The 26,066-nt window shown below is 34.0% G+C and overlaps 1 protein-coding gene and 1 long non-coding RNA gene across 2 annotated transcripts; both read right to left on the bottom strand.

Moving 5' to 3' along the window:
- Positions 1–896: 896 nt before the first annotated feature.
- On the bottom strand, positions 897–24,902 carry ltl (leucine-rich repeat-containing larval translucida). Its single transcript, XM_090120342.1, has 8 exons — positions 24,528–24,902; positions 6,303–6,471; positions 4,827–5,033; positions 4,348–4,536; positions 3,210–3,440; positions 2,666–2,887; positions 2,372–2,570; positions 897–1,969 (listed from the first exon to the last, which is right to left on the bottom strand). Exons 1-8 carry the CDS (start codon positions 24,851–24,853, stop codon positions 1,620–1,622), a joined length of 1,893 nt encoding a protein of 630 aa, XP_089976468.1. The 5' UTR covers positions 24,854–24,902; the 3' UTR covers positions 897–1,619.
- LOC149910902 (uncharacterized) lies at positions 16,598–17,840 on the bottom strand. The gene is made up of 2 exons (XR_016456870.1): positions 17,573–17,840; positions 16,598–17,115 (listed from the first exon to the last, which is right to left on the bottom strand). It is a non-coding gene; the product is annotated as an uncharacterized LOC149910902 (long non-coding RNA).
- Positions 24,903–26,066: the final 1,164 nt, after the last annotated feature.

Here is a 26,066-nt window from a genome sequence, read left to right as displayed (position 1 = left end):
AAGATTTATTTTATATTTATGTCGTCATAATATAATATGTCGTTATACAGAAGACGGAAAGACAATCTCTATTTATCGTAGTTCCGTTCTATACATAGCCAGAACGCAACCATAGGAAATTGCTCGTGTATATTTTGTAATGCTGTTTTTAAGTCTGTGATTACAATTTATAAGTACACGAATTTTGCGTACTGATCGTGTACCAATACTTTGTACCGAAGATGCTTGCGTCTTTCCAAACTATACAAGGCCAGCACGCAACGGTGTGGAACGAATCACGTAAAGATTGGAAATAACTGTTCAAAGCAAAGTTCTTCCAATCTATACAATAGCAGTACTTACGCAAATACTCGCGTATAATTTGTGTCCCAGCAAAGTTATACTAAGCCCCAAGAAGGTTATAGTTTTGCATACGCTGAGTACGTAAAAAATACTTATAAAATTCCAGACGAATTTTTTTGAAAAATAGATGAATTCTTAAAACTCTATGTGTACACCCCTAACAAGCAACCCGCTCAACTTTGCCACCCGCACGTGAGCTATCGTTTAAGATTATGTTTTCATAGACAAAATGCTCACATTAACGAAGCGGTATATGCCGGCTGCGCGAAGCTAGAGACGAAAACATGGATTTTAAGGAAAAATTAAGCAAATATTTTTGGCGTAATTTTGTTGTTTAAGTATTTTTTACGTGATCAGTGTATGCAAAAGTACAAGTCCCTTCGCGCTTAGTATACCAATAGTGGGACACCCTGTATAACCACACTGCACTTTGCTTTTTGAGACACAGACTAGACACCTTTAATATTTTTTTACTGGAAATATATTTTAATCAGCGCTCTTAGCCCTAGTGAATCATACGATATAATTTTATTCGAAGGATAAATAACAGATAATACTATTGGTATCATTTATTGGAAACAACAAATACAATCGTTATCTTTCGTACAGCTATTACGTAAAGCTAAATCTCCCGGTACATTCAACCGGGTCGTAGGATACTAAAAAAATCAATTAATATATTATTATACTTAATAATTATATTGTAAGGAACTACGAATAAAATTAGTTCAGAAAATATTGGGCGTATACATTTTTATCTGTTAGTATTTTGAATTATAGTAGGACAATATTTTTATATTATTACGTCAATAGCTTTGAGTATTGTTAATTGCCATATAAATTATTCTATGAACTACATAGTAAAATTAACAATTATTACGATACATAAATTATTTTAGGTACACCACAATCACTTAAAAATAAAGTCGAATAGGGCATTTAATAATCTACCAGATATAATATAAACAATATCGCGAATAATCATTACACATTACTCGGTTTACTAAAACCGTAAATTTGGAATTACAAGAGAAATACTTTCACATTCACACACTGACATTCGGCAACATCAAACATCTATATTCGAATTCTACGCTATACTTATGTTATGTAGGTACACGGCACGTCGCTATCGAGTGCCTATAAATTTGAAATATCGCTTTGGTATAGTAGTAACGATGGTCGCTATGTACATTGCAATGATATCATCCGATCCTCCGTGCTTGGAAGCGGCGGTCGCCAGCGAGGCACTAAGTTCGTGGGCGTCGGGCGCCGGCTCACTGCGGGGAGGCTTTGAGATCGCGCAGGCGGAGGTGGTCGGCGAGCGGGTGGGGCCGCTCGTCGGGCCACTTGACGACCACGTTGGAGCCGGCGGGCGGCACGCCGGGCCCGAGCGCGCCGACCCGCTGGTACGCGTGCTGCGGCAGGCCGTCCAGCAGCCGCGCGCCGGCCACGCGGGCGACGAGCACCACGGGCGCGTCCGGCACGATGTCGTTGAGCGCGCGCATGAGCACCGGCGCGCTCGTCTGCGGCGCCGCGCACGTCGCATCGCCGCTCAGCCGTGCGTTCAGCCCCAGCAGCACCGTCTCCAGCTCGTACAGCCGATCGTCGCACAGCACTGGATTGTCTGCAACAAACGAGTACCGTCTTATCGATGTATGAAAACGAGGTGCGTATTTTAATTACGATATACACGACGAAAAGAAGAAGAAATTAGAAAATTTTGTATTAAAGTGTCACTGATAAAAAATGTGAGTAATGGTATGACATGTATGTATTTATTTCGCAGAGCAATAACACACATGTATATGTATAAAATCATAAAGCATTGCATTAAGTAAATAGATAGTTCATCTCCAATATGCGCAAATATGTTAAAAGAAAAATTTGCTAAACGTTCACACAAAGTTTATAAAAATATAAAAAATCGCTTCGCTCAATTTGAAACAAGATCGCATAGCCTATAGGTACGTAATACGATAATTAATAATTTGGACATTATCCATCAAGTAATTGAAACCGAACCAACCTTGAAGATAAATCTTCAAAATACTGGGCACTCCGTTGATGGTACATCGCGATTTGGACACGACTTCATAATTCACAGTTTGAATTTTATTATACGAAAGATCAGCCGTGCAGAGAGACGGGAGGCCGTGGAAGTCCTTGTCGAGCGCGGTGATGTTGTTGTGGTGAGCGATCAGCTCCTCCAGATACGGCAAGAAAGTCTGAAAAAGGCACGTTCGTTAAACAATAGAATTAGTTGGCTCGCAATTTTAGTTGGTGCAATTCGCAGCCGCTCGCTAGCATAACAGCAACAAACCTTCGATGTTTCTTCGAGCGTGGTTATGTGATTGTAGGACACGTCGAGTAGTCTGAGTTCCTCCAAGCCGATGAGATCGTCAGGCGAGATCTGTTGTATTTGGTTATTGCTCAAGTTCAGTCGCAGCAAGCCGTGCAGGCCCATGAGCGCGCCTCCAAGGTTGTGGAGGTTGTTGTGATCGAGACGCAGTTCTAATACCCTTGTTTCTACGTCTACGAGATTCTGGAACAATATCTTTTTAAATTACAAATTTTTTTTTTATTTATAATGTTTATCGTGCGTGCTTTTTTCTTCTTCCGAGTATATATAATATACCAAACATATATTATATAATAAACGAAACTTGTAATTAAGTAAAAATTGAACGATAAAGTAACATGTTTGATTAAAGTAATTGAACTTATTACTAACATATTTACAAACAATACTTGTAATGAATTTTAGTATCATTACATTCATAAATAACGCTACATGTTCTCGAAGATTAATTAAACAACCACTATATAAAATTGATTTATTTCATCGAAGTGATTATAAGGGTTACCTCCATATTTCCAGTGATGAAACTAATTTTATTATGGGACAGATCGATAACGGACAACCGTTTAAGGCCCTTTATCTCTTGCAAGGAGAACTCTGTGAACGCGTTATGTGTCAGGTTCAGATACCGAAGGGATTTGAGACTCCTTAACGAGCCGTTTAGTGATCTTAACTGGTTGTATGCTATATCTAGATCTGCTAGTATTTCCGCTTCAGCGAAGTCATCTTCGGCTAGCTGTGAACAATGGGATTGTGGCTTTATATTGTTCGAAGTTTTGTGTTCGTGGTGAGCATTTGTCGAGCGACAATTATTGATTAACAATGTTGCTGCAGGAAGCTTTTTTTTTAATTTAAATGTTGCCGCTCCTCGGGGCACTTTTCAACATAACGTTAACTCCGCAACTTAAAATGATGCCAGCAATAATAATTATTAATTATGTTAACAGCGATTCTACAACTATTTGAATCAACTTTGTTGCTAGACAAAAGTTTACCATGAACTCGGGACTTAAGAGGTAGGAAGGCTTTTTTATTTGTAATCCTTAAAAATAATGAACTTAACTAAGAAACTGACAGAAGTAAAAATAAATAAATAAATTATAAAACAGGTACAAAATCTATATTGTAACATTTTAATTTACTACAACGGTTAGATAATTAAACAGAAGGTAAGTGAATAACTATGAGAAATACTCGAAAGTTCGTGATGATACTATAAACAACTCCGGCGTAAACAGTCTAGCGTAGCTCAATTATGCAAACAAGTAACTATCACGGTTAAAGTTTAGAGCTTTCTATCAAAAAGTTTGATGAGTTATAAAGCGTATAGTAAACACCGAGATACGGTGTAAGGACTAAGGAGGTATTCATTAATACAAGAATTATACAAGAGGATAAGTTTTAATAGTGTGGTGTTTTTATTTTATAAGCGCTTGAGTTTAAAATTTAAGTTTATTTATCAAGAGAAGTATTGTATAAGCGAAATATATTAACAGCTAGAGCTTTTATGTTTTCAGTTTAAGTAATATATTTTATGTAGTTAAGTATGTACTATGTTATTTGGGTTATACAAAAAACATCCTTTTTTTTAATTTATTAAAAAACGACCAGTCATTTAATTGACATGAATTATACCTACTTACCATCTCAATTTTGTTGAAAGATAAACTAATAGTCATCAACCGTCTCGACTTTTGCAAAGCGCCGTCCAGTGATTTTATGTGATTGTCGTAGAAATAAAGAGACTGTAGTGAAGGCATCTGTTGTAAGTCTTTTGGTAAACTCTGCAATTCATTGTGCGCGGCATGGATAAGTACTAGCTTTTTGGCTTTCTGGAAATAATCCGACAGAAAAATTATTTATAGAAAAATATTATGAAATACATAAATAAATACATAACTCGATTACTAGAAAGATCCTTATATGATGCATATTTATGTTGTTTGTCAATTTGTAATACATTTAAATACTGAACCGACTTTGATAAAACATTGCATTATTAAACTTATATAAAATGGGATAACTGAGGTTTTCAAAAGCGATGCAACCATGGAACCGTCTTTCACTCGATAACTAAAAGGTAAGGACATAAGGCTATTTGTAGCTAGGAAAGTACTCCTACCACAGGCAGTTCATTGTCAATCGACTTGAGATGGTTGGCGTTGATAAAGATCCACTCCAAATCATTGAGATCCCTTAGGGCTCCGTTGAGACTGCTCAGTTTGTTGATGCCCAAATGCACGTGGATCAGACCTTTGGGTACTGCGTGTCTTTCGATCTTGGATATCTGATTGTCAGCTACCAATAGATGCTCTAAGCCTTGAATGTCCTGGAAAATGAAAATATTTAGTTCCTTATCACGTTTTTCAAAGCATCTAACGATTTTCTTGAACTTGATCATTTGATATCCTACCTATATTTTCTTCATTAATTCATTATAATGAAGAACTACATTCCCTATCAATGCTCTATTGAAGTTATTATTAAAAAAACTTTAGCATTTTTAAATTCCACTCCTCATTTTGAACTAAGATTTTAACATAAACCTCTTTCTTGTTTATTTACTAACATTGTTAGAGCAGAAATAGATTAACATTGCATAATTGATTATAAATTATATGTAAGCTCCATTAGGATTCAATACATTAGCGTTTATATTGAAGACATTTCTTGCTGCTTGTAGAAATACGTTTAAAAAATTTGGAAAATCCAAAAGTGCACGCCTCATATTTTTTTTTTAATAAATATTTATTAATTATTATTTTTGTTTATTTAATAACAATTAAACCACATCGAATCAGACCCTGAAAAATGAAAGGGTTCTATTCCTGAGCATACTCAAGCGTAAGAGAAAAAAAAAGACTCGATTAGTAAAGTATTTCGGTCGCTATCGTGTTAACAAGAAAAAGGATCCGCACATACAGACACACGGACGTCCAAGACAGAACTTTTTTAAACTGTTTTTTAACTAGTTTAAATAACAAAAATGACATCAAAAATATCATGAACGTTAAAAATAGTGTTTTTTCTTAATATGTGTGTGTATGTATTATCTTACAAGTGCAATGTATGATACATAAAGACATTTTAAGTTTGAAAAATCAGATGTTTTGCGCGAAGTGACAGTAGTACCCACCTCAACGCTTCGCTTATGAGGCGTGCAATTAATTTTCTGGTCACTAAGTATAAAAACTAGGCAAATTAAAAGTTAAATACTAATTTGAATACTACCTACTAAGCTTTTACTACCACCCTCAAACTATATATGGATACAATTTGCAAAATAGTTGAAGGCTAACAGGGAAAAGACATTACTTTACTATTCTTTAAAAAATCAAACCCTAAAGGGTAGGCTACAAAGTTTTAGCCCTTGTTTTTTTACCGCGAATACGTTAACCAAATTGTTGTGTATTTATATAAAAAAAACTCGTGAATTAACCATAAACACGAAATAAAAAGATAGTAATACAAATTACAATATACGCACAGAATTAGTTCATAGTTCATACTTTGTACAAGGATAGGAGAAAAAACGAAATGAGTTTATCTTCTTAAAGCGTGTTTTTTTTAACTTTTCTTTTACAATACATGTTTGTACCTTAAAGTCTTCCTCTGTAAGCTTAGTGATCTTATTCCTGCAGAGGTCCAGGGTCAGCACATGCGGTAGATGCCTGAACACGTGACGCGGCATTTCCGTCAGCGCATTGTCGGCCAGGCTGAAGAATTCCACCAGGTCCAGTTTGGTGAACACACTCTCTTTTAATTCACTGAAATTTAAAGAATATATTTATTTACATGCTTATATTATTGAGAGACTGAATTAAAACTTTGTACATGGGATGGGATGGGTGATAATACAATAATTTCATGAGTTTATAGTATTGAAGCGTGATTTTTTGATTTTTAATAACTGTATTATTATTATTTTATAGATTATTGAATCGGCAATAATTTAGTTGATATATTTAGTGATGAATGATGATAATGTCTGGTGAAGTAATGAATACTTCATAGTGAAATTCTGTCTTTACATGAGTAAAATGCATCTTTTTCACAAAAAATATTGATTGAAATCGGTGATTGAAATATGTATTACGAATCATGTTAAATGGAAGCACCATTGCTGACTTTAAGTATTTAAAAGGTAAGACATAATGCATTATAGTTTTTATGTAAGTTGTATTTGGAAAGTTAAAGCGTGAATTTCTTTGCCCTGCCATAAATAGGTAAATTGAATTGTATATGAGTCAGGTATGGGTATGGCAGTCGCCCTTGCGCTGCTAATCTAATGACTAGCACATAATTGGTTTTGCCAAGAAAATTAGAGATTAAGTTGCTACGAAAAACCAATGAACAGTGAACACATACGTTCGATAAAAATTAAAAAGTTAGCTTTATTGTTGGTTATATGAAGAAAATTATGGATCCGTAATAGGTACCTATTGTGAAACCCCTCATGCAATTTGAACATCAATAATAAATAAAATTGGATGATCGATTTGTTCAATAATAAGCTTTTTATAAGCGTTGCTCAAATAAAAGGTTTTAATTGTGAATTAAAACGAAAATGAAATGGTTTTTAATTATTATCCATTCATTAATGAGTGGCCGAAGAATATAAGTACTATTTATTTATTTAGTTTCTGGGCGCAACAAATAATAGAGTGGCTTATGTGTGTAAAATTTAGCATTTCAAAATATCAATATGTATTGCTCTAATTTTTCTTCACCGTGTAATATAGTGTAAATCGAATACTCGTATACTTCAATATCGATACACACTGTGGATACACACGTGTATTTACATAATCTTATATATAAAATTCTCGTGTCACAATGTTAGTCTGCATACTCCTCCGAAACGGGTGGACCGATTCTCATGAAATTTTCTGTGCATATCGGGTAAGTCTGAGAATCGGCCAACATCTATTTTTTATATGTACCACGGGCGAAGCCGGGGCGGACCGCTAGTTTAATATATTATACAAATGTGTCTAGTATTCCTAGTATAAAATATTTTCAATCATTTCACCAAACAAAAAACAAGAGGAAAAGTATTTTTAGACTACACTATAGATAAGGTATAAATTAAATAATTTAATGTCCGTCGAGTTTTATTTAGCTTCAGATAAACGTAATTGTTGAACGAAATATAAGTGAATTAGAATGAGACGACCGAGCCAGCGTAAACAACGAGATAGGTATGTGTAATGAGTTATCATTGTGATGAGTACATTGTTGAAATTCATTTATTGTATGGCTCTATTCATTATCGTATCGCGTAGAAATTAAAATGCAACTTGTATCATGTACGCTAGCTTCCAGACAGTATTGTTATAATAGGAGGGTACTTGTTAGGTTGTGTAGGTTTAGTAAAAGCTCAGTTTCCGCGAAGTAGGTAAGTAGTAAGTAGGGTTGTATTTTTTTCAGTACTTTGTGTAGAGATTTGTTAGATATTTATATAATAATAATTGACGTTTTTAGAACAATAATAATATTATTTAGAATTGACATATTATTTTATATGATAATTTACTTAGTGAGAAAGATTATTCACTTTTAATGAAAACGTAAATGTAGTTTATCTTTGTTTAAAGCAAATCAAATATAGTAGGTACGTATGTCGTTTCGTTGTTATGTTTTATTATTGTATTATATATTGTTTATGTTTCATTAACGTATTTTACTATCTATTTTTTCATTTATAAAAAAATCGTTATCGAAATTTGCCGTCAAAGTAGAGATATAATAACTAATATTTCATTTCTTATATTATATATGGGCTTCGCTGATGATTTTATTTATTTATTTATTTACTCTTTATTGTACAAGATCTAATAAAATAAAAGTAACACAAAATCATTCAAAATGTTCAAATGGCGGCCTTATGGTTGTAAGCCATCTCTGCCAGATATGATAAACTTTTTAGGTAAAAAAAGTATAAAAAGTGCCAGTAAGTAATTTTTTACCCATATTTTTTAGTAAAATAATTTAATTAGATAAGTACAGGTTCTTATAAATATTATATAACAGGTAAAAAGGTTGAAACAACCAAGTATACGTTACAGAACTAAGAATAGAGATAGACTATCTACACTCGAAGAAGCTTATATTGTTGTAATAGATCCAAACACAGAATTAGGTTGACTATATGGTTATATATTCATCATTATCAATTCATAAGTGATAACTATAAAATGTAATTGAAATATTGTCTTTACAATTGATAAAGAAATACAAGAAACATTTGTAGTTACAAATTACTAAGATATTCTTCATTCTTTTAAGTGTTTAAATTAGGCACTTACACTTTTTAAGAAAATTACTTTAGATACATAGGTATTAACCAAATATAAGTGAAAATTACATAAGTAGTATGATAGAAATAAGGAAAAATAAAATAATTAAAATAATTATGACATATTTAAGTCTTCATAACCCTTTGACCTTAACCTGAATTCCAATTATATTATTTATATGACAGGAGATCAATATAAGACAGAGGAGGTATTGGCCTTGAATGATCGAGCGATGTTCTTAACGTATTTAATAATTTTATACATTTTTATATAATTATGTTCTTGTCTTGCAGCCAGCTCTGGGATAAAATAAGAAAAAGTAAGATTTTTTAAAATATATTGTTAGATTACAATATGTCCTCGTGCCCGAAAAACCACATCTAAACTACAAAAATGCAACTGTTCCGATTAGTCAAAAGCTGTACTCATGGGACGTAAAAAAGTTTGCACACAGATGAAAACAATCGTTATTTTTTTAATCTTTTGACAGTTTGTTTTTTTTTTGTCTATAGTTATCTATAGAAAGTACACGATCGATGTAAGTGCATGTAGTTTAGTACACAAACGTGAGAGGTCAACGTTCCTGGGTTATCTAGAGGGCCGGCGCCAAACGGTCGTAGGGTCGTCTCGACTACCCTGCACGGGGAAATGTGTGCATTCGAAGTGTAAATATGATGTATTATGCAACTATTAGGTACATACTTGGTTTGGTTAGTAATTTTTGTTCTATTTAGACATTAACGAAAAATAGTTTTAAAACTTTAAGTGGACATGGTTGTTGTGTCAGGTCGATTCTGTTGCGCTTTTTGATAAAACTTATGTGGTATTTTTGTAATATTAACTAAGGATTTTTTCTTATTTACGGAAACAGAAGTAACTAGATAGACGGCGGAAAATTTCATGAAATAATAATGATAAATTTGAATTTTAAATAATATTGTCGTGCCCTTTGCGACATAATATGTAAGTAGGTTAACCAAAATCGAAAGTATAAGTACATAGTAAAAGTATACTAACAAACAGAACGTATTATACTCTGGATTTTTATTGAAAACGAAAATATTCAACTCCCATATATGTATACATTTGATTTAGAAACCGTTTCCGAAAACTATTGTATACTTAACTAAGGAAATACACTATCACTTATCAGTTATTCGATAATTCACCGCAATCAGACATTACAAATGAAACTAGGGATGTAACGATACCGATACCGATACCGATATATCGGCCGATATATCGGCAAGCCGATATATCGGTATCGCCGATAATAAATCAACCGATACCGATATTTTTTTATTAAATTCTTTCTTTTCTTTTATGTTTTTGCATTGTATTCATTCATATTGTTTTATTTCTGTTTCTGTAATAGTGTTAAGGAAGAGCGGAACCTCCTGACACAAGCATTTTATTTGCTTACTAGGAGTGTTCCAATCACAAAGGAGATGGTCCAAAAAAAACCTAGAGTCGATTTAGTCAAATTGGGTATCAATGGCTTTATTATATTACACAATTTAACCCACCGAAAAATTTATGCCCATATCCATGGGGTATGAGTGTTATAGGCTAACAAAGTATATATGGAAAAATCATGAGTAACTTGTTATTTTTACCAGTTTTTACAACAGCAGTATACTATTAAACCATCCATCAGCCGAAGGACGTCAACTGCTTGACATAGGCCTCCCCCAAGGTTTTCCACCGCGATTGGTCCTGTGCCACCCGTATCCAGCGGTTACCCGCGACCTTCACCAGATCGTCGGTCCACCTTGTGGGGGGGGGCCTACCAACACTACGTCCTCCGATTCGCGGCCGCCATTCGAGGACCTTTCCGCCCCAAATGCCATCGGTCCTGCGAGCAATGTGCCCCGCCCAGTGCCACTTAATGTTTGGGATTCTGAGAGCTATGTCGGTGACTTTGGTTCGTCTCCGGATCTCCTCATTCCTAATTCGATCACGGAGGGAAACTCCAAGCATAGCTCTCTCCATCGCCATCGGTCCAGTAGTTTCGGAGCCTAAATAATTGAAATAAATAAATATGTTTCCCACCATTTTCTTTTTTTTTATAAATAAAAATAACTGAAAAATAATATGAGACAAAACAGGTAAAGTCAACCGTAAAAAGATGTTACACCAAAAGGAACTAATAAGTGTCCAAAAAATCTAAATCATTAAATGTCTATTTTTGTTATCAAATCTTTCTGCGGTTGACTGTACAATGAGCTACACAAACACACACACACACACCCATGCAGACACATACACAAACTTACATTGACATGTCTTGTAAAGTGGTAAAAATAACAAGTTACTCATGATTTTTCCATATATACTTTATTACCCTATAACTGTTATACCCCATGGATATGAGCATTAATTTTTCGGTGGGGTAAATTGTGCAATATAATAAAGCCAATGATACCCAATTTGTCTAAATCGACTCTGGGTTTTTGGTCCATACATTTTTGGACCATCTCCTTTGTTTATGTAAAGGAAAGAAAGAAATAATTTTGAATTTTTTTAATTTTTAACGTGATAACGTTTTTAAAATCGTTTTAGTCGGGTGACATGTTCATAAACTTGTGTCACACCAAAACCTCACGAGCGCGAACGCAGGTATAACGAGAGAGAGACGGACCGATCTCCCGTTTCATCTCGAGCGCTGCCACTGCATTATGTTATCACGTACGTAAACATCTCGATCGTAAACCTACTTTACAAACAACCAATTTTTTTGATATCAAAAAATTCAAAAACCCGCGCCCAATGAACGATGCGGGAGGCCGCCCGCGCGTGCGCACTTTGTTTTCTGAAAAAACTCTACCAATAGTAAGCTTTTATTAGGTACTGATTGTATGTGTATTACTTAAAGTTTAACTGACTTTGTAAAATAATAATACTAAAATAAATGGTTTTGTTGTTTTTTGATTTGGCATTTTTATTTAAAAGAATACGATTAACAGTTGTCTCTGTTAAATGTTGGTAACTTTTTATGCATAATTCACTATTTATTTTTCTACCAAGCCATCGATATCGGTATCGGTATCGGTATCGCCGATACATTACCACAAATATCGGTATCGGTATCGTATCGGCAAAATCATGTATCGTTACATCCCTAAATGAAACCATTTTTTAAATAATTAATTACGATTTTTAATATTTTTTTATTTATAACGTTTATCTAGTAAGTAGCGAACAAGGTTTTAATATTGTATCTATCAGTCAATTAGTCTTTACTAAATGGCAGATAGTAAACAATGCTGTTATTGTAAAAATAAACAATAAACTATGTAGTATCGAATATATGTATTTATAACGATAACCAGATGGAATAACACGACGGTTCAGACATAGCCGTTGGCAAAACATTCACAAAGCTTTGTGCTATCTGAGTCGGAATATTTATTCAAAAATAAATTTGAGTACTTAGACACTTTGTGAAATAAAAATGCATTTTTATATAAAAGTAAATGTATATACCAAGAAATGTTAATTTTATTTGAACACATCTGAACTATTCAACAAAATACTTATGTGGAAAATTAGTAGTTAGGTTGCCAGCAAAATGTAGAGCTACCTTTGCTACGATGAAACGTGGACGAAATCGCAGGTATCTTCTTCAAACAAATCTCAATTCTTTAAACGCTATATTTCTCAATTTAATACTAATTTATTATTTCATGATGCGTTAGGTATTTTAGTACAAAAGCTTTTTACAAATTACCAGAACCTATATTTTTTGTATTAAAAAAATTATCATTCGTATTAACTAATACTAGATACCTACTTATTGTTTAATTACACTGAATAAAATTGTTTTCCGTAATCCCACACATTATCGAATATCCGTAGTTTATAACGATACAAAACAACATTTAACTAACATTAATTCACCTAATGAAATGTAATCTTAAACATACTCTAGCCTTCGTTTGACTTTCTTCAAAACTTACACAGTATCAATGACACAAGTTCTATGGGAGTATAAACCTTGGTATAAACTATAACCCAACATTTAAAGTTCGGAAATGTCTCACGTTATCAAAGCTTTTGGAACTTTCTAGTCTCATTAGAAGTTTCCACTAATGATCGGAGCACCATGAATAATATGCATACAATTTGGAGATCAAGTGCCTCGAGTACAATATGAAGGTCTTCAAGAGAAGAGTGAACAGGTTCTAGGGAAGCACGCTTCCTTCTTAGGCCACATCTAAGCTACCATCGGGCGAGATCGTGGTCAAGAGCTTCCTTAGCGTACAATAAAATAAAGAGCCTGCCTGCCTAGCACACGTATCAGAAGAAACTTTGACAAGATTCCAAGATAAGTACCTTGAAATTTTACTCTCAACGCGGCTGAAGGTTCACTGAAAAAAATCAACACATCAACATTGATTACTGTTAGATGCCGGAACCAATACAAGAGATTGATCTACGACTCGGAAAACTTAACATTAAACAATCGGTTATTGAAATTGCAAATCCAGCCTATAAATAATATATTCAAGTAGTTGAATATGAGTCGAGTCGATTCGTAATTGTCGTTGGCCCGGGCCATAGGGTTAATTAAATTACAAAATGGGACCAATTACCCGTTGGGCCGCGCTCGCGCGTGTCTACGCGTTTTTACGTGTTCTACGTCAAAACTGAAAATGTGTGAATTTCACATCTTTTATAATATAAAAATGAATCGCAAAATGTGTTGGTAAGCGCATAACTCGAGAACGGGTGGACCTATTTCGATAATTCTTTTTTTATTATATTCCTTGAAGTACCAGGATGGCTCTTATGTAGAGAAAACATAAATATATGTACCACGGGCGAAGCCGGGGCGGACCTCTAGTTTGTAATAAAAATACAGCTTGTATTTGATAACTGTTTCTTTATTTTTTTTAAAGGGCTTTTTTAAATTTGACAATGTAAACGTAATACTTTAAAACGAAATATTTAAAACTACTATATATGTATACAATTTTCAAATATTTATCAAATATAATTTATATTACCGTAGGAATTTTTGAGATTTTTGAAAACTTTAATTACGTTATGAACCATGTTGTAAGTACCTGCATACTAAAATAAATAAGTATTGTACCTATCGATTTAATCTAACAATGCATTTACTTTTTTAACTATATCATGCATAACAAAAAAAAATTGTTGGCAACCCTACAGTCGGGGAATTCTAAATAGCCCTCCACAAACGTGAACAAGCTATCGGGGTGCAGTTTAAGGTTATTAGACTTGAATAAGTAAAGCCTTCATAGAATTTAGAAATTATTAATCAATAGTATCGACAAGGAAAGAAAGAAATCAACGACCTGTATGTCGTCATTGTATAAAATATATTGTCGTTTGAAAATTCAAGATTTAAAATGCTTAAGTAAAATTTCAATTATAAAAATATTTATCTTGTTGAATGGCCGTTGTAACGCACCAACAGACCTAGAATAAAAAGTAATTTTCATCCAAATGCCTATCCTTTCAAGATATAGTTTTGAACACATGACTCACGCGTTTCAGGAGTTTTAGAAAGAACTTATTATTTACCTTAGTTATTTACATAGAAAAAATAAAATGATATAAAGAAAATCTCAAAATAATTACACTCTTTAATGTTGCTATGAAGAATAGTGAGAGAGAACGATTTGACTGAAATCAGGCTCATAAATTATTATACAGGGTGTCTCACTGTTGGTATACTAACCTCAAAGGAGGTTATAGTTTTGCATACGCTGAGTACGTAAAAAAGACTTATAAAATTCCAGACGCATTTTTTTTTCAAATAGATGAATTCTTAAAACTCTATGTGTACAGTGTATACTCCTAACAAGCAACCCGCCCAACTTTGCCACCTGCACGTGAGCTATGAGCTATCTTTTAAGATTATGTTTTCATAGACAAAATGCTCACATCAGAGAACCGGTATATGCCGGCTGCGCGAAGCTAGAGAAAAAAACATGAATTTTCAGGAAAAATTTAGCAAAAATTTTTTGACGTAATTTTGTTGTTTAAGTATTTTTTAAGTGATCAGTGTATGCAAAACTACAAGTCCTTTCGCGCTTAGTATACCAATAGTGGGACACCCTGTATATTAAATATTTGTAAATTTTCTCTTTTTAGTTCTATGATCTTTTACTTTTCTCATGAAAGACACAATTTCAATGATTGATGGAAAAATAATATAATTTACAGTCTTTATATGTATAAATTGTCTAACTTACTTTTATCATTACTTTGTGTTTCTGTTTTTGGAGATATGAATGTGAAAATTTTGGTTAGTGGAACTTTTAATGTATGGAGGCGGGCGTTGGCACCTGTGCCGTAGCTTATTTAAGCTTTTATGGGTGCCATCGTTCATAAAGTTTTTGTAATGTTGTGTTTTATTGTTCCAAATAAACAATTTTGATTTTGATTTTTGATTTTGACATTCTTTACATCTTATTTTAATTTTAATTTATTTTTCAGGAAAAACCATTTCGAATCAAATTAAATTCACTATTCATTCCTATTTAAACTTTAATACCTATAGGTACATTATCTGCAGTTGTCCCCCGACTTCGCACGCGTGGTTATGAAGATCAGTGAACTATCAACTATCAAGATGTCTTTGACACAACCTAATTGGCCTCATCGTCACTCATTTCATTCTTTTGTAATCCTGTGATGCGCCAACATTTTCCATTAATATTATCGAATTGAAATGTGGATTAAAAGTAAAAAATTATATCTATTATCTTATTCTATCTCTATAACTTATTTGGCTACAATAAGAATTTTAAGTAAAAAATAAAATACACAAAAAATAAATAATTAATAAACATAAAAATACTTTCAAATGTTTGAATAAATTTAAATAACAATAAATTCTAGTAACTAAGTACTTACATGTTTATAAAAATTAAAAATGTATAAAATACTAGAAGATTAGAAACGCAATAGGTAGAAGCTGTTGGCGGGAAATGAAAACGGAAAGCGGTATTAGGTAATATGAATTGGGAATGCTTGAAAGCATGTTATGTATTACATTAGGAGATTGCAATGAAGCGACGGAAGCAAGCGAACGAAGTGAAAACTAATAATAAATATAAAATATTCTTTTCCATTTTTCTCAAACATTTTATTTCAATTTTAAAGTTTCAATAAATGTGTTCCCAACATGAAGTACATATAATGTAGACATAACACGGCGATTTCAAAACATCTTGCTTATCATAACCTACTCTACTATATTCCGGACTGATGTTTATATTATGTACTATGTCTATACAAATATTATAAAGAGGAAAGGTTTGATTTTTTGTTTGTTTGTTTGTATGAATTGAATAGGCTCCGAAACTACTTGGCAGATTTGAAAAATTCTTTCACTGTTGGAAAGCTACATCATTTCTGAGTGACATAGGCTAGGTTTTATCCCGGAAATCCCACGGGAACGGGAACTATGCGGGTTTTTTTTTTGAAAACGCGGGCGAAGCCGCAGGCGGAATGCTAGTAGGGTAACGGCACCAGTGGTCAGCCTCATAACAGCTTTTTGAAGTTTTGACAATTGCCATTTCTACAACAATCGTCGAATAAAAAAACGTACAACATGTATGGATTTATTGTTTATTGTAGTTTCGAATCAGCGTTTATCAAAAACAATAATTCTCTTAGTAAAATATATAATTAATTTTAAACAAAAAATGGCCCAGTGTCCCAGTGAACAGCCTCTAAAAACCAATAAACAGCCTTGTTGAACCCAGTGTTCAGCCTTTAGTAAGTATAACTAATTATGAGATCAAAATAAACAATGTTATATCAAAATCAACTATATTAATCACATTTTTATAGCAACGATTCACATAGCACAAAAAAATGTATATCGCACATAATACAAATATTATTTTAAACATACTATTACAATCTCTTTGTGTCTTCTTATTTTCTAGGAACTTCTTATTATTTATCATAAAAACAGCAATAATTATTTTTAAAGAAATCAGCGATATTAGTTTATAATATTATTGATGTATCTATAATCCACAATATTGTATAATTATAATCAACCACAGGAGGATCTCTTTCGAAGGATTTCTCTGGAGGATACTGTTGTCTTGGCGGCATTTTTAGCTAGAAAAAAAGGGAACAATAATAACTTTTGGATATGAATACACATAATACCATTATTTCAGGTAAAACTTAACTAACATGAAGTATTACTTATAGATTTAAACACAAACATTCACATTTATACTTAAAATATTATTTCAATAACATCGTGGCTGAATACTGGATCATTGAGACCACAGATTGAGACCCATTGGTCAGCCGCTTGAAAAAAATATTTTGAAATGCGGCTGACCACTGGGTTTTCTAACAATTAGGAATAATCCCAGTAATCAGCCCCAGGGGCTGTCCATTGGATCTTTCATAAAAAATCGGTATCCATTGGTCAGCCCCTCAAATTTTTAAGTAAAAAAACAATATTTTTTATCAAATTTCATAAAATTAAATGCTCTAAGTAATCTATAAAGTTATTATCTATAAAACACAATCGCATTTCATACTAAAATATGTTATTTCTCACCTTTCAAAAGAGCACCACGTGAAACAAAAAATATTGCAGACATGACACTTCTGCTCTTGTCGGCGGACAGCACCTGTACGAACGTGATTACTTCTCTCCCCTGACCCCCTGCTGCTCCTATCGCGTGATGCATGAACCAATAACGAAACAGAGCTTCTATTTAAGTGCGCGTGATTTGGTTATTTTGATTACAGCGATATTTATGGCCAATAAACAACGCAATAGGCTGATCACTGGTGCCTGGCTGACCACTGGTGCCGTTACCCTATATGATATAACTGGAATTTTGATTATTTATCATCTATTCGCGCAGGACTTTACAGTCCTATAAGTTTGGATTGGATAACTGTTTACATCAATATTTAATATATTATGATTTAATACAGGCCCATACCTAAGTAAATTTTGTGGGTAGGTTTATAAATGGGTAATATTATTAACGACAACTAATATATAAGTTTGTCGTTAATAATATTAGTTAATAGTTCCGTTGTTGTAATTGCACTTTGATCTTATTAAAAGACGCCATTTCGAAAGTCATCAATAACAAAGAAAAAACACTGATCCACTATAATAGACTTAGTCTAAAGAAAAAACAAATCTTCAGATAAACATAATTTATCACGCATTATTTTTTCTATCCGTGCTTATACTAAGTAAATAGGATCTGAAGTGAACCCAATAATATTTTTGCCCATAGCAGTCCATACTGTGGCGCTTTTTTTTTGAAAAAGGAAATATTATGCTGACGTATTTTTTTTATAAATAAGCGAAGATTTCTTGCCAGTGTTATGTATGTGGACGAATTGTTTTTGCTATTTCTGAGCATATAATTTTCTCTGTTCCTTGGATATTTTTCATATTATTATTTTTTTTATTTTCCCTTTTTTTTAAGTGGGGTAATCTTCCAAAGATACCCACAGCCCCCAGGGATTATGTCGGATTCTTACCAACTAAAACCCCACTGTGTTCCGTCGAGCCGCTTTAATGATGGGGCCGCGGGTATTGGTTGGAATTCCTACAAAAATTTATAACTATAAAAATTTTACTTTGTAGGTACATTCACTGATCCATGCAGCTTTTTGGCAAGGTTATTGGAATCTGATAGAGCTTGGGTCATTTAGAGCTTTCTGCCTGTTCTTTTAAATCAACACGGGAATAATAATATTATCACAAACATTACTTGATGTTTATTTTCTGATGAATATTTGATGCTCGTAATTTGATCCCCTCTATAATTATTTAAAGAAAACCTAAACCAATATTTGCATCAAGTAACTTACTAAATAAATTGGTACTAAGTGACTACATAACTGGTCAGTATAACAATGAAACGGCTAACTAGGACTCATAATTAACGTTGTAATTAAACGTGTGAATTAGTAATCAGCTGTTATATTGGTATAACTCCGAATTGATCCGGCTCTAAGGAGCAAAGGGTAAGTCTCGGGTCGCGTTGCCAATAGCAACCAGAAATGTGATACTCACGCTGATTATTATATTAAACAGTTGTTTTCAACAAACTTAAAGATATTAAGTTAGAGAATTTCTTTTACTGTGTGTTTTTAAAGTGATTCTTAGCCAAATTGGATTATAAAGTGTTATTTTCCATTCTGAAGTATTTCAAAAAAAACAGGTACCTAAGTATTTGTTAATTAAAAGGTTTACTTATGCTTAATAATAAATAAGAGTGACTGATTTGTACTAAATCTTGCACACACCCACACATACAAACTCATAAACACACACCCGTATGTATAAGATATATGCTCAATGCTCATGCTACGCAAGCTGTTACGAGTAATTAAATCACTTCAAATGTATGGAGTGTCGTCAGTGTAATATGACGATACTTGATGACAAACTCCACTCATCATTTAAATGGAAACGATTATTTCACAGTGGGTTACGAAGTTCAAAAATTACGTCTTCACTAGTCCAAATACTCGATGAGCACAGAAGCGTCCACAAGTTAGTCCAAATAATATTTTTCCTTACGGTCTACTTATTGACTTTCACGAAGCTTTCACCCAACTATTTCACGAGAATTTAATGATATGATGCTCGATCGACTCATATACGCATTTTTGGTTTACCATATATGAAAATGAGCAATATAGCAATATAGGGCGACCGCCTTAGGAAAAAAATGCAAGAGCGAATGTTTATAAGTAGGTAAACAAATTGTCTGGTTGTAAGATAAGTTTGCCGTCCTCAGATTTAAAGTTTCTTATTTTGACAATTTCTCTTTCCCTTCCTATAAAGAGGCCCTTCTGCAATGGTTGTTAATGTTGCGGTGGGCGGTAATCGTCCATCAAGCAAACCATCTCTATGACCCGCTTAAAAAAAAGAAATAAACACAACAGCTACCCGGAATTATTGTTCCCTCACATAAAACCATTTCAATTATCTCAAGAACTAATAATAAATAAACAAATTATAAAATTGTTTACGTCAGTACACTTGCTTCGATAACGTTATCTATTCACCCATTAGTGTGCGACAATTGCAAAAGCATGTTTATTTCAATTACACGGTAAATTGCTGAATCGATATTGATGTGTAATTACAGAGGTGGTGCTTGTATTTTATTTGATAAAGGTAAAAACTTACACCTATATTAAATTTACTTTTTATATATGGTTTTAATTGTTATAATATATGAACCAACGAATATAAAATAGTTAGGTATGTACTATGGGTAACTTATGCGACTGTCTTTTATTTTACAAGCTTTCCGCCCTTGGCTTCGGCGTATAAGAAAACTCGTATAGTTCCTGTTCCGTGGGATTTACGGGATAAAACCTATCCTATGTCCAATCGGTGCAGTGGTTTAGGCATGGAGAAGAGACAGGCAGATAGAAAGAGTTACTTTCTCATTTATAATATTAGAAGGGATAGATAAAGAAGTGCTACAACAAATTTTTGAAATAAATTTCTTTCACCTTCTTTCTCAGAACAGCATCATTAATTAGATCATTTTAGTAAAATTATTTTATCATTTTAGGTTATTCCTTGCGCATTTAAAACGATTCAAATTATTTGTTACTCCAACAAGGAATATTCCTCGAAGCTCGATTCAAACAACTACAAATGCAATACAATGCAGCAATTTGGATTTACCAGAGCTCTAACCGGGTTATTTCGCGCTATGCAGTTGTAATCCTCACTCCAGCGCACTATTGGAAATTCCTCCATACGCTGTGCCATAAAGCATTGTTTGAACGCCACAGAACATACCTTTGCAAATCCAATTTATTAGCCAAGCAATGCTGGAATTTATTGTACTTGCATTACTCCATTTAATTTTATAATTGATTTAGTTAGGCTTATTACGTCTCTCTAAGGTCTCTCTATCTCTCGATTTTCGTCAGGAAACAAATTCATCATCGCTATCGTTATTTAGAAATAATGACTCTATTGTATGTAATTTGAAAAGATGGAGATCATTTTAACACAGTAACAACGATCACATTAATAAAAGATATTGAAACCAAATTAAGCACGGTGAAAAATGAAAAAGGAAAGAAAATTCAAGCATTTCGGAAATATTTTTATTTCGATAGTTTATAAAAAATAATTACGTTATCATATCTATACGTATCTGGTAAAGCTTTTTTACTAATAGTAGACGACCTAGCAAATTACCTATTTAAGAACACTATAATCATGGGTATTAAAAAAAATTGACGATCCATTCTCAGACCTTCCGAATTCACATAAAAGCTTATTTTCGATATTTATACAGAGGGTATGTTTTTTCTGACCGTTATCATGGCGAGATGGTAGTTAAATATTATTAAAACCCTTGCTTCCAAAGCAATATTTCATTTAAATTCTCAGAATAGATTGCAGTTTTAATTACTTTGAAAGCTTTGATCGAATTACGCTGCGCTTCAATATGGATTCCAGATGAAACTTAATAGAGGAATATCACCGTTTCGAGCGAAATTTAATCCTTTGATAAATTCCCAGTAAACAAATAAATTGGAATCCATCTCTCGATATTAAAATTGCCTCTCCACTACTTTCCGAAGAACTCCGGTTCGTGTTACTGATACTCTCTCATAAAGCCTTCTTCATAGTGCGAAATAAAAATGTGAATATCTCTGGGCTCTTATTAAAATTAATGCGAGAATAATTTAAAATTAAAGACATAATAGAAAATTCTATATTCAGTTACTTTAGTACAATTTAGATGTCTTGTTCAGAGGTCCAGATTGAGGACCGTCATTCTGCCCCGTCACGTAGCAAAGTTCAGTTTTGTGTTCAGAAATATAATTCCTATGCGGATCAAGTTTGATACAACGCACGTCCTGTTTTAATGTCACGTTACAAATGGTTGCAACTTGCATTATGAGTAGGTAGATTCTTCCCCATCTATCGCTGCCTGATAAAACATAATTATTCTCTCTCCCTCTTGGAGGATAGAACAGTCCATTTACTTACATTTATTGAGTTTACGTATTCATAAGGAAATTGAAAGCTTGTCGGAGGGATGGCGTCAATTTCGGACGCGGTTCTGGTCTATTAAAAGACAGGTGTATTTCGAATAGTTTTCTTCCAACTTTCCACAGAACTGAGCGTTACCATAATATCCTATAGCAGGATGTTCCAGTGTGGGAAAGTAATGGCGCTAGCCGACCTAGTGTAGTGGTATGCACGGGGCGTCAGCAAGTGTCCATCAAAGCCAATAAATATGGCTTTCATATGCTCTAGTGGACATAGTAGAGCGTTGCATATACGTTGTGATGGGTAGAGTCCTTTTAAGTTATAAGAAAAGCAAAGGCTCATAATAAGTTTAAGGATATGAATATAAATTTTCAAGCTCAGAGAGGTCCCTCATAGGAGGTCCATGTCCCAGCAGTGTGAACATATACGGGTTGATGATGATGAAGCTTATTATGTATACTTTATTTGTTTAAAGTTTCAAAATATATTTGGAAATAATTGAGGTCGAAGTGAAAATATGCAGGGTATGAGATTTTTTTTTTGCACACGTCACCGTGTGAGGAATTTATTGCTCAATTAATTATTTGCTTACTCTTTCTCGTAATATAGTCCACCTTAATATTTTCAATAATATGTATTTGAATACGTTTCACGACTAATGTCTAATGCCCCGACTACGGCCGACACACCAATGAATTTACAAAAATATTAAATATGTAATTTGTTCCTTCGCTTACAGGATTTCCTTACTTAGGACAATGTTATGAGATGTGGTCATGGCAACCTAGTTACTATACCACAATGCTAGTTAAAAATAGAAGTAAAATAACCAAATTGGGTACCAATAAATGTAATTTTTAACGAACATAATTATAAGAAATATATAATAGAAACAAAAGAGGAATACTAACTTAGACATAGATACAAAGGAGAAAATATATTGACATAAAATATTATATCGTTGTGACTTTGAAAAGCAACGCAGATTTGCTATTTTATAATATTCCTGATTTCTTGGAAGTCCTTTCGCTGCCGGATGCCGGTTCTTCGATACAATTTATCTTATTACACACAATATTATTCTGTAAACATCCCTCGGGAAATATTTTGTAATATTATGTTCAGTGCTATAATCTAAGGCTATAATCTACTGAACTTCTTTACGTTTCTGAGAAATAAAAATTATCTCCAGAGGTTTAGGTATTCCTTTGATTTTCCGTAAGTACCAACCGATGAAATAGGTACAGATTTGTGTTTTGACTGACAAGACGTAATAGTAATATTTTTATAATTCAAGAAATCTCTTCTCTCTCTCATCTTCCAAGCCAATTTATATGACTAATGGGCAAAAATTCTGTTCGAATTCAGTCCAACACAAAATAAAACAATTACAATACGCAATGATGCAAATAATTTGTAAGCGTTAGTAATTATTGAGCTGTACAATTACGACACTTTACTGTGATAAGTCTAAAGATCCATCAATGATCAATATGGGTTAAAAATGTATCAAAATAGACTTTATGTACAAAAAGTGTATATTTGATAAAAATCATACATTGCATTTAAGTATACTTTTTTGATAGTGCTTTTTACAAAGTACATAAAGTCTTTTGAATATTGAAGTCGCATTAGCTAATTTTTCAAACGACCGCTGTAATTTGTTAGCATACCATTAAGGGTAAATGTAGTAAATACAACACGGCCAATGCGATATCATTCAATTTTACTGCTTTAGAAGCGACCTAAGATAACCCGGTAAACTATCGCACTGCCCCTCCTAGATGTTATCCCCAGAACGGCTATAACTGGAGCCCACACCAACAAATATACTCGTAATCCTTCACAAAAAACACATATTCGCTCAAACTTATCATCAATGAATTACTCCAATTGTACTTAAAGTTAAATAATAAAAACATTGTCACAAAAACATAAAGATCCACGAACGAGAGCGATAACTTTCTGATGATTCATTATTTAGCAAAATTTCATTGCGATTACGTTAAGGGGAAATTCAAAGTACTTTTGCCGATCGATTACTTTAAAATTTCGGATCAATTGTGGTCAACGAGGATCGAGGTGATGGGTCACGGGCGCCCTAATTGCTGACTATCGAAATTAAAAAAATCAACCGTATCTCGACAATATCGCTCGTAATTACATAGTCCGGGTTCCTCGTGTTTGCGTACACTAATAATAATTGTAGTTACTGATAAGCACAGCTCAATAATAAACTCATTCCAAAGGGAAATTTACTGGGAAAAAATTGTGTTAGAGTCACGCTTTCGACGCTCGCGTTCCGCGTAGCCGAGTTGGTCGATCAGCTGGGCCATGGCGAACCCTGCTGGAGCCGCCCACTGCGTCGATAACCGATCGCTGTCGCTCTTATCATGGACCTGCCGTTTCTCTCAACTCACGCACTGTTTTGTATTATCACGTTTTAATGTGTCGAAGATCATTCACACAAAGAGCTCGCACATACATTTCGCGTGAGACTTGCCTTAGGTTGTCGAAGTTGAGCTTTAGCCGGGTGATGGAGAGGCCCAGCTCGCGGAAGGTATGGTCCGCGAAGTCGGGCAGCTGGGAGTTGGCCACCTCGAGCACGATCTTGGTCTCCGGGTTGAACTTGTCGGTGAGCGCTCGGGCGATCTCCTCGTAGGTGCTGATGCTCTTGCAGACGACGACGATGGCGCCGGTGCCGTTGTCCTCGCGGCGGCAGGTGCAGGGCGAGATCTCGCGGCGCATGGCGCAGTGGAGGCTGGCGCCCGCGCCGGGGCGGGAGGACAGCGCGCACAGGGCGACGGCGGCGAGCGCGAGCGCAAACATCGTGCGTGCCAGGCGGGGCGGCTCGCGCTACTGACTGGCGACTGCGCGCTGCCCGCTGCCTCGCAGGCCGCGCTGCTCCCGGCGCGGCGCGCACGCACCCGCTGCCTCCTGGACTCCCTCCGACCCCTCCCGTGCAATTGCACTTCTAAGCTCGCCAAATTATTGATTACATCGACCCGTTTTATCGATCCGTTTCCGGCACTCGAAATGCTTTCGGTAGATACGGCGGTTCACTTTAAATTTTTGGCAACGTAAACCCACTTGGGCTGAAAGCGAAAATTTGAACGTTAAGGTCGAGTGCGAGTTATGAATAAAGGTAACTACTTATGATGTTGATGTTTTATGAATTGAAATATTTCTGAATGGCTATTTATAAAATTTTTATGTGTGAGTATTTACGCAGCTTTGATATTTGGTTCATAGTAGTTTGATAGTAAGTCTGTATTATGAATTTTTAATATTCTTTTCTTTCTTTTCTCTAATTGCGCCAATTTTCATTTAGTTTCTGATAAATATAATTATTATTTATACCTAGTTACTTAGTTAGTTACCCTTATTTTAAAAAATAAACTGTGTGTAGGTGCGTCTCAATAAAGTGCTATAAAAGTAAGGGTATCATTTAAGCTATCAGTTATCACCAATTTAATTAGTTTTGTGTTTCTTAAATAATAGGGTTTGTCCTCAAAATAGTAACTAGATCTGTCACCAAAATGTAGTCACCAAACAATAAAAAATCAGTTCCACAATAAATCACCTAAAATCCAGAGATATAAGGTCTAGTACCAAATAAATGTTTTTGTATGTATTATAATAGGTGTGTCCAAATAAGTATTTAAGCAAACTAATTTAAAGAGATCACCAATAAATCATATTATGTTAAGTACTAGAAAATAGCAAATAAAAAATTAGGGTTGTCATCATCGTTTCAACCAAAAAATTCTGCTACTTAACTAGACTCCCAAGTTTCTAAATTTACACTGGTAGTATAAATTATATTTAAATAAAATTTTTAGTAGTGCATAGTAGTAAATAAAACAATTAATATAGTCAAAATAATCAATTTTTATTGTTTAAAATAATTAAGTACCACTGAACAATCAGCGCTGGTTTAAAATAGCTGGCTTATGGCTAGCAGAATAGTAGATAAAACACTTAATTAAAGTTTAAATATGTAATCAATTTTTAAAGCGCGCCAATTTGTCTCCGCCCCTTT

This window comes from Colias eurytheme, chromosome 1 (assembly GCF_061535395.1).
Source record: "Colias eurytheme isolate Ceu_HAF_F1 chromosome 1, ilColEury1 Martin Lab GWU primary, whole genome shotgun sequence".
NCBI classification, from domain to species: Eukaryota; Metazoa; Arthropoda; class Insecta; order Lepidoptera; family Pieridae; genus Colias; species Colias eurytheme.
Note: the sequence above shows the minus strand (reverse complement) of the source record. Positions and strands in the feature narration are given on the sequence as shown.

Excerpts from the sequence above, each read along its gene's own strand:
- ltl (XM_090120342.1), bottom strand. The coding sequence starts at position 24,853 with ATGTTTGCGCTCGCGCTCGCCGCCGTCGCCCTGTGCGCGCTGTCCTCC. Across the intron at positions 4,537-4,826 it reads TTGACAATGAACTGCCTGTG|AAAGCCAAAAAGCTAGTACT; the intron begins GTAGGAGTACTT and ends GATTATTTCCAG. Across the intron at positions 1,970-2,371 it reads TTTGAAGATTTATCTTCAAG|ACAATCCAGTGCTGTGCGAC; the intron begins GTTGGTTCGGTT and ends CGTTTGTTGCAG.